Genomic DNA, 9,463 nt, shown 5'->3' on the forward strand with positions numbered 1-9,463 from the left:
GCCTCCCAGAGTGCTAGGATTACAGGCGTGAGCCACCTCGCCCGGCCCCTTAACTTGAGTTTTAAAGTAAACTTGTGTCAAGTATGTTCATGAGAGGAAGCAAGATTTAACTTAATGATAATTTGCTTGGAAAAAGACCGGGAAGTTTCAGTAGGCCTTAAGTCAGTGTGAAGCAGTGCAATACTCTGGTGTTCCTTTCGTAACAAATGTGATCTTAGCTGGCATCAATAGCATAGTGTTGAGAGCTTGCATCATTATACTCTGATCAAGTTAGGACATGGCGTGACTCTGACGTGAATACCTGAATGTGAACTCTGGCTTTAACACTAGTTAACTTTTAAGTGATTTAGGCAAGTGATTTGGCCTCACCAAGCTTCAGTTTTCTCATTTGTAAGATGGAGGTATTATCAAAACTGACTTCATGGGACTATTATGAGGACAAATATCCTCATAGCTATTACCTGATAAATGAGATAATGCACAGAAAGGATTTGTCACGGTGCCTGGTGTATTGAAAGCATGTGTCCTAAATGTCAGTTGCTTAATATTGTCCTTAACAACTCAATTTTGTACATTTGGAAACGGAGGCTTGAAAGCAGGTAGTAAGTTTAAGCTGGGTATAAACTCAAGCCTGTCCTTCTCCAGAGCTGGTGGACTTACCCATTGTGCTGTACTCTTTCTCAGATGTGTTGAGCGATTGACTCACTGTCTGGAGTCCTGACATCATCATTCCAAGAAATACCCAGTGCACGGGGCCAGCTTGGCCCTGATCTTGGTCTCTGAATGGAGCGAAGTGCCATCCGTGGCTGTATAGCCCAGCAGTGACAATCTAAACCTAGGGAAGGGAAAGGAGGAGGGAGGGGTAGAGAGAGAATGGATTGAAAGAAAAATAATTAAAAAAAAAATTCTTAGGAAACTTTTTACCCCAGATGACATCATTAGCACAGTTATATTAATAGAATAGCTACTGCAAAAGTTATCTCTTCTGGTACCTGAACCGCCCCCTGCCCCCCAGGTCTTCAAGGATTCAGGTTCCTGATTTATAGTTGTGTTTGTGGGCTTCCCCTGCCCTCCCCAGAGTGTCTTCAGGGTGCCTTATGAGTGGCTCTCCACATGCAGGATAAAGTCCCAGTTCCTTAAATGGTATAAGTCATTTCATGATCGGGCCTTTCTTACCCTAGCTTTATTTGCTACATCTCCCCCGAACATACTGTGTGCTTGAGTAAATGAACTATTTATTTATAGTATCTAATATTACTGTAGGAAGTAATGTTTATTAGGATTGTATTCATTGTTAATTGTGGAAAAACTTGGTGTTTCATGGTCCCAGAGTAAGAGTAACAATTTCTAATGTGTTTTTTCTTTCTTCAGACTTTTGATAAAATTCTTGTCGCTAATCGAGGAGAAATTGCATGTAGGGTAAGTAGAAATTTTATTTTATTTTCTATTTTACACTAAGAAATTTATTATTAAATCCTTTTAAATATGAAACACTGTTAATAGATAACATTGATGTATTTTAAAATAGGTTATTAAAACTTGCAAGAAGATGGGCATTAAGACAGTTGCCATCCACAGTGATGTTGATGCTAGTTCTGTAAGTATATTTTTGCTTCGTTTAAATCAGGACTTAATTTTGGGTCTGATAGAAAAAAAGTGAAAGGTTTTTTTTCTTGGCCTTCAAAGGGTATATTCAATTTTTAAAACTATTTAGTTGTTCACTGTTGTATTAAGGAAAATGGAAGTATCACAATGTCTTCTATATGTGTCTTAACTACTTTTTTTCCCCAAAGCTTTAAAAACCTAGAATAGACCAAAAAATTGCCATGGTGATTGCTGGTTACCAGCTAGATTTAAGCAAAACATGAGAAAGTAAGATTGAAAGATGAAGGAAATGTTTACAGAGTGCTGTCTTAGGAGAGCACGCTTCCCCCTGGCTTAACTACAGTATCACTAAGGGAATGCTGTAATTGTTTAACCTTTCCTAAATGCATTAATTTGAAAATTCGATAAATGAAAGATAGGCTAATGCTAATTGGACATGAACAAAGGAAGGTATGGCATAAAGTAGTGAATGATATGTAATTTTATTTGGCATTTTTAACACAGCAGGCCTTTTTAGCAGTAATGAATTACGAATGGGTAGAAAAAAAATCCCATGGGAAAAGAATATAAATTATTGTATCTTTGTGGAATGAAATATAAGTAGTTGTACTGTAATGTAAATTACTGTTTTTCATTTTTTCACACTTTTGATAACAAACACTTTGGTAATATCAGCTTTTCTAATACAGTCATGTGCCACTTAACAATGGGGATACATTCTAAGAAATGCATCAAGTGATTTTGTTGTGTGAACATCACAGAGTATACTTAAACAAAGCTGGATGGTATAGCCTGCTACATACGTAGGTTATATGGAGTGGCCTTTTGTTCGTAGGCTACAAACCTGTACGGCATCTTACTGTACTGCACACTGTTGGCTGTTGCAACACAATGGTAGGTATTTGTGTATTTAAACCTATCTAAAAAAAAAAGATAGGTTTTTCTATCATAGAAAAAGTACAGTAAAAATACGGTCTAAAAGATAAAAAATGGTAGACTTGCATAGGGTACTTACCATGAGTGTAGCTTGCAAGACTGGAAGTTGCCCTGAGTGAGTGAGTGGTGAGTGAATGTGAAGGCCCAGGACATTACAGTGCACTACTGTAGACTTTATAAACACTGTACACTTAGGCTACACTAAATTTGTAGAAAAATATTTTTCTTTCTTCAGTGATAAATTAACCTTAGCTTATAACTTTTTTACTCTATAAACCTTAATATTTTTTAACTTTTTTACTCTTGTAATAACACTTTGCTTAAAATGCAAACACATTATACATCTGTACAAAAATGTTTTCTTCTTTGTATCCGTATTTTATAAGCTTTTTCCTATTTTTAAAATTTTTGATTTTTTAAAACTTTTTAAGCTTTTCTATTAAAAACTAAAACACAAACACACACATTAGCCTAGACCTACACCGGGTCAGGTTCATCAAGGCATCGGTAGGCGATAGGAATTTTTCAGCTCCATTATAATCTCATGGGACTGCTGTTGTATATGTGATCTGTCATTGACTGAAATGTTGTCATGGGAAACATGACTGTATTCTGATCTAGATTTAGACCGTCACTTTCCAGCCTTTTTAAAAAACTAGTTTCAAAAAAGTTGTTCTCAGTTTTATGTCTTTCTCATTCATACTTTTCCCAAAGCAGATGTAGTAGTTTTACATTTTGGAGACTTTCAGCCGCTTCAGACTGAAAGTAGTTGTGAGTATACCAGAGATTATAATACACAATTGAGAATGAAATTTGCCGGGCCCCACAATGGGAGTACTGCATGATCAGTCAAAATGTTCTCTTAATATGACCTGCGTTAAGTTAATTTCTGGAAAGAGATAATAATGATGGTTGGAATGTTAAAAGTTTAAACCTCAACAGTAGGGTCAAATTTGCTATGTGGTTTCTGCTTCAGTCTCAAGGAGGCTGAAAAGGTGAATTCTCCTGACAATATATTTTGCGTCCTCAACACATGATAACTAATAGGCTTTATAATATCAGTAATATGAACAATCCATGCTATTCAGATATATTAATGTTGTTTTCAAGAGGTGAGCATTTTAAAGGTAACTTGGGGAAAAAAAAATCTTACATGCTTTGTGTGTTAATTTCATAAGTTGAAATGTAAATATTACTGCAGTAGGAAAATACTGTAACAATTGGTTGTGAAAACTATTAATTTTATGTTACAACTAATTTTTAAGTAGTTGAGCAGGGAAAAAGATTAATATATACTACATAAGTATAATATATACTACATATATTAAGTGGGAATAAGTCACACAAAGAAGGAAAGCCAACGAACTTATTAGCAAACAATTGATGTTTAGTGGAAAAAAGTTGGCTTTTAGAGATGATGATGCATTTTACTTCTATTGGTCCCCTTCCTGCAATGTGTTCTTCAAAATTGTCTTTGGTATTCTTGGCTCTTTGATTTTCCATGTGAATTTTAGGATGAGCTTGTCAAATTACCGCTCCTGCCCCCAATATTTAGCTACTATGAACAAAGCTTCTGTAAACATACTTGTACAAGTCTTTTTGTGAACATATACTTTCATTTCTCTTGAGTAAATACTTAGGAATGGAATTGCTGGATCATAGGGTAGATGAGGGTGGCAACTTTTTCTGTTTGGATAGTGAATGTATTTCTGTATGAATAATAAATATATTTTAGACTTTGTAGGCTCCTATGGTCTCCACTGCATATTCTTTTTTTTTTTTTTTTCTTACAACTGTTTAAAAATGTAAAAACTATTCTTAGTTTGAGGGCTATGCACAAACTGTCCTTGGACTGGATTTGGCCTATGGGTAGACAGTATTTTGCTGATCCCTAGAATCAATAAATAGATGTTTAGCTGTATAATAAACTGCCAAACAGTTCTCCGACGTGCTTGTACCATATTATACTCCCACCAGAAATTGTCCTTGCCAACACTTGGTGTTATCAGTCCTTTTCATTTTTGCTATTCTAGTTGTCGTGAAGTTACAGTATCTTGTTGTGCTTTTCATTTTAGATTTCCCTGATGAATATTCATGTTGAGTACCTTTTCATGTTATTGGCCATTTAGTTATATTTTTTTATGAAGTGCTCAAACATAATGAAAAAATTAAAAAAGTAGAACAATGAATACCAGTCTAACCTTCATCTAGATTCACCAGTTGTTAACATTTTGGCAATGTTTGCTTTATATCTCTATCCATATGCGTATTGTGTGTGAGTCTTTCTTTTTTGTTTTTTGTCTAAACAGTCTGAAAGTAAGTTACAGACATTGTGGCATTTCACCACTAAATACTTCAGCATTCATCTTTTAGGAATAAGGATGGTTTTCTACACATCTATAATACCTTATGAAACCTAAGAAAATTACCAGTTATTCTATAATATCATCTAACATGCTACTGTATTCAGGTTCTCCAGTTGTACCTAATTGTCTTTTGTAATATTTTTCTTTGATCCATAATCCAATCAATGTCATGAATTACATATTATTATACCTTTTTACTCTCTCAATCTAAAATGGTGTTCTGACCCTCCCTCCTTTTTTTTCATCATGTTGGCTTATAGATGTTCTGGATTTGTCTGATTATTTCCTCATGAAAAGATTCAGGGTAAGTATTTTTAATAAGGCTACTTTGTAAGTGATGATATTTCTTATTGTATCATATCAAGAGGTTCATAATATTGAGTTGTTCTTTTGGTTACACTGTTTGATCATTTGGTCTTACCAGGTTTGTATAGTTTGGATGTTTGTCCCCTCCAGATTTCCAAATTTGATCCCCAGCGTTGGAGGTTGGGCCTGGTGGGAGGTGTTCAGATCATGGGGGTGAATCCTTCATGAATGACGTGGTGCCCTCCCGCAGTAGTAAGTGAATTCTTGCTTTGTTAGTTCAGTCAATAGCTGGTGGTTTAAAAGAGCATGCACCCCCCCCCCCCGCTTTACTCCTTCTCCCGCCATGTGACACATCTCCCCCTTTACCTTCTACCTTGATTGGAAGCTCCCTGAAACCCTCATCATCAGCAGGTGCTGGCACCATCTTTGTATAGTTTGCAGAACTGTGAACCGAATAAACCTCTTTTCTTTATAAATTACCCAGCCTCAGGTTTTCCTTTATAGTAAAGCACAGTGGACTAACCCACACAGGCCTTTCCACTATAATGGTATAAGTACTTTTGGGAATAAATCTTTGAATCCATATGAATATTTTGTGCCCCAACAACCTCTCATCTAATATTTTGTACCAATAATGAAAATTGCCTTACTCAGTTATTTTAGTTGCATTTGTCTTCTTTGCTATCTGTTGAGAAATCTGTTGGTTTGCTGCTCCTTTTTGAATCTGCCTGTTTTTTTGTATTGTTTTTTTCTTACATATTGAGTCCTCCTTTCATCTCTTATTCATGTTTAGTATATTTATTTTAAAGGCTTTATTATATTGTATTATTTAAAGTTTGTGGATGTTTCTATTCCTGATTCTTCCTCATGATATACTGTTTTCTCACATGTTTACATTTTGGCTTCTGACCTCATATTTGGTATCTTTATTGTTGAATTGCAAGATGGTTTGGGTTATAGATATGGCCTGGTAGGCTCGGTGTTAAACGTTTGTTTCTACCAGCCCCTCCAGAATATCACTGATCTGAAGGTTGCTGAATTATGAAGATAGTGGGAAGAACAAAATGAGGTTACATACACATACATCTGTTGAATAGGCCCATGGTTTCTAATTTTTAAAAATCTTTTCCTTTACTTTGACCACAAAGATACTGGTAAAGTATTTTTTTCCTCCCTATTCAGTAGGTTGATATTGCAACTCCCTTACTGAGAATGTAATCTTCGAGTGTCCTGGCTTCATGTAGAAGGTTTTCCTTCAAATCTCCAACTCATACAGAGTCTGATTCCTTTCTCCGAGAGTTAAAACCCAATCTTCTAGATTATTGAGAGCCCTACCTTTACTCTCCAAGATTGACTCTTGTGGATACAGTCTGATTTTTAGCTTCCTCTTTTTTTAAATTTTTTAAATTTTTTATTTTTAAGAGACAGTGTCTTGCTATGTTGTGCAGGCTGGAGCGAAGTTGTGTGATCATGGTGCACTACAGCCTTGAACTCCTGGGCTCAAGTGATCTTCCTTCCTCAGCCTCCCTAGTAGCTGGGACTACAGGCATGCACTACCATACCCTGCTCACTTTCTCTTTGTTTTTCATCCCTTGTAGTTTCTTGTAAACCAAGCTCTTCATTTAAAGAATGTTTGTTATATTTAATCTAGGATTTTAGGTGTTTTTAGGGAAGGATTTGCAGATTATCTAGTTGGTTTATTGTTGTCGTGTCTTAAAACAGTATGACATACTATTCTCTGCTGAGGAAATTCTCTTACTTTCTTTGAGAAATAAAGACTGATCTAGAGCAGTCTTAAAGTCATACTTTTCTCAGGAAAACAGTTAATTTATAATGATGAGATTAGTGCAATCGCATCCAGGGGATGAGGCCCGAGGGAAGCTGTGTAAAGTACTCCAGTGGGAAGTGGTCAGGGCAGGAAAAAGCAAAATGGAAGTTAAGCCTCTTTTTAAGTCATGACTTATCTTTTATGTTTCATTTTCCAGGCCCTAGGAAAGCACACTTACTATTCTTTGGGAAGATTTGTGGATTAATGGTTTATGAAGAGAAGACAGTCCAAATGCAAGAATGTTTCCAGCTAGGATTTTGATTGAGATTGTGTTGTGTCTATAGATCATTTTGGGGAGTACAGCAATCTCAGCATTTCTAAGTCTTTCTATCCATGAACATGTGATATCCTTCCATTTATTTAGGTTGCACTGATTTCTTTCAACAATGTTTTATAATTTTTGAGTACAAATTTTGTACTTTGTTATATTCATTCCTATGTATTTTATTCTTTTTGACCCTATTTAAGTGGAATTATTTTCTTCATTTCAGTTTTTCATTGTTAATTGCAAGTGTATAGAAATACGATTTTCATATAATGATTTTGTATCCTGCAACCCTGATGAACACATTAATAATAGTTTTTTAGTGGATTCTTTAGGATTCTCTATGTAAGATCTTGTCATGTGAATAGGGAGTTTTACTTCTTTCCATCTGGATGCTTTTTATTTCATATTCTTGCCTAATTTCTCTGATTTTAATAATGTTGAATAGATGTGGTGAGGGCAGCTCTTTGTTTTGTTCCTCATCGTAGAAGGAAACCATTCAGTATTTCACCCTTAAATTTGATTTAGGTTCTGGGATTTTTATAGATTTACATTATCAGATGTGGGAAGTTCCCTGCTATTCCCAGTTTGTTGAAGAATTTTATTGTGAATGGGTATTGCAGTTTTTCAAATGCTTTCTCTGTGTCTACTGAGATGATCATGTGGTTTTTGCCCTTTATTTTATTGATACATTATATTAATTGATTTTGGGATGTTTAGCCAACCTTGCATTCCCGGGATAAATCCCACTTGGTCATGTTTTGCATTCCTTTGCATATGCTGCTGGATTTGTTAGTATTTTGTTGAGAGTTTTTGTGTCCATATTTATAAGAGATTGGTCGGTCATTTTCTTATGGTATCTTTGCTTGGTTTTGGTGTTATAGTGAATCTGGCCTCATGAATTGGAAAGTTTCTTCTTACCTTCTATTTTTTTTTGAAACATTCGTGAAGATTTGATATTAATTTTTCTTTAAATGTTTGGTACAATTCTTCAGCAAAGCCATTTGAGTCTGGGTTTCTCTGTGGGTAGGTTTTGATTACTAAATCTGTCTCTTGTTATAGGCCTATTCAGATATTCTATTTCTTCTTTAGTCAGTGTAGATTGTGGTCTTCTAGGAATTTGTCCATTTCATCTATGTTATCTTGTCTATTGATATATAGTTGTTTACAGTATTTCCTTCTTATTTTTATTTCTATAATGTTAGTAGTAATGTCTTTTCTTTCATTTCTGATTTTAGAAATCTGAGTCTTTTTTTTTTTTTTTTTTTTTTTGTGTAGCTCTGTTGCCTGGGCTAGAGTGCTGTGGCATCAGCCTAACTTACAGCAACCTCAAATTCCTGGGCTCAAGTGATCTTTTTGCCTCAGCCTCCTGAGTAGCTGGGACTACAGGTGTGCACTACCATTCTGGGCTAATTTTTTATCTGTTTTTAGTTGCCCAGCTAATTTTTTTTCCTATTTTTAGCAGAGAGGAGGGCTCGTTCTAGCTCAGGCTGGTCTTGAAGTGATCTGACCTCCTGAACTCAAGTGATCCTCTTGCCTCGGCCTCCCAGATTGCTAGGATTACAGGCATGAGCCACCGCACCTTGTCTTTTTCTTTTTTTTTTTGGTCACCATCTTAGTTTATTCAGGCTGCTATAACAGAATACGGTAGATTGGGTGGCTTATAAGCCACAGGAATTTATTTCTTACAGTTCTTTAGGATGGGAAGTTAAGATCAAGGCACCGGCAGATTTGGTCCCTGGTGAGGGTCCCTTCCTGGTTTTTTGACGGAGCCTTCTCGCTGTGTCCTCACATGGTGGCAGGAGAAAAGTCTTTTTGGGGTCTCTTTTATAAGGGCACTAATCTCATTCGTGAGGTCTCTGTCATTACTATTATTTAATAGCATTCTAGAAGTGCTAGGTAACAGAGTTAGGCAAGAGCTATAAAATGGGCAGGAAAGGCAAAAATAAGATTTTATTGAGTTTCTAGTTATACAGTGAACTGAATAACTCTTTAGTAACAGCAAGAAAAATCTCTGGTTGGTTAAAAAATAAATATAAAGAAATCTATAAAGTTCATACATATATCAACAAGATAGAAAAATAACTTTAAAAAATACAACTGTGCGGCCAGGCGCGGTAGCTCACGCCTGTAATCCTAGCTCTCTGGGAGGCCGAG

General features: G+C 35.7%; 1 protein-coding gene across 1 annotated transcript in view; it reads left to right on the top strand.

Annotated features, from left to right (window-relative positions):
- Positions 1-9,463, top strand: part of PCCA (propionyl CoA carboxylase, alpha polypeptide) — a 375,245-nt gene that overhangs the window by 14,511 nt on the left and 351,271 nt on the right. The window contains exons 2-3 of the mRNA XM_012644433.1: positions 1,372-1,419; positions 1,529-1,597. Of these exons, the coding sequence (XP_012499887.1) occupies positions 1,372-1,419; positions 1,529-1,597 (117 nt within the window). The remainder of the gene's footprint in view (positions 1-1,371; positions 1,420-1,528; positions 1,598-9,463) is intronic.

Source organism: Propithecus coquereli, unplaced genomic scaffold (assembly GCF_000956105.1).
Source record: "Propithecus coquereli isolate 6110/MARCELLA unplaced genomic scaffold, Pcoq_1.0 Scaffold212, whole genome shotgun sequence".
NCBI classification, from domain to species: Eukaryota; Metazoa; Chordata; class Mammalia; order Primates; family Indriidae; genus Propithecus; species Propithecus coquereli.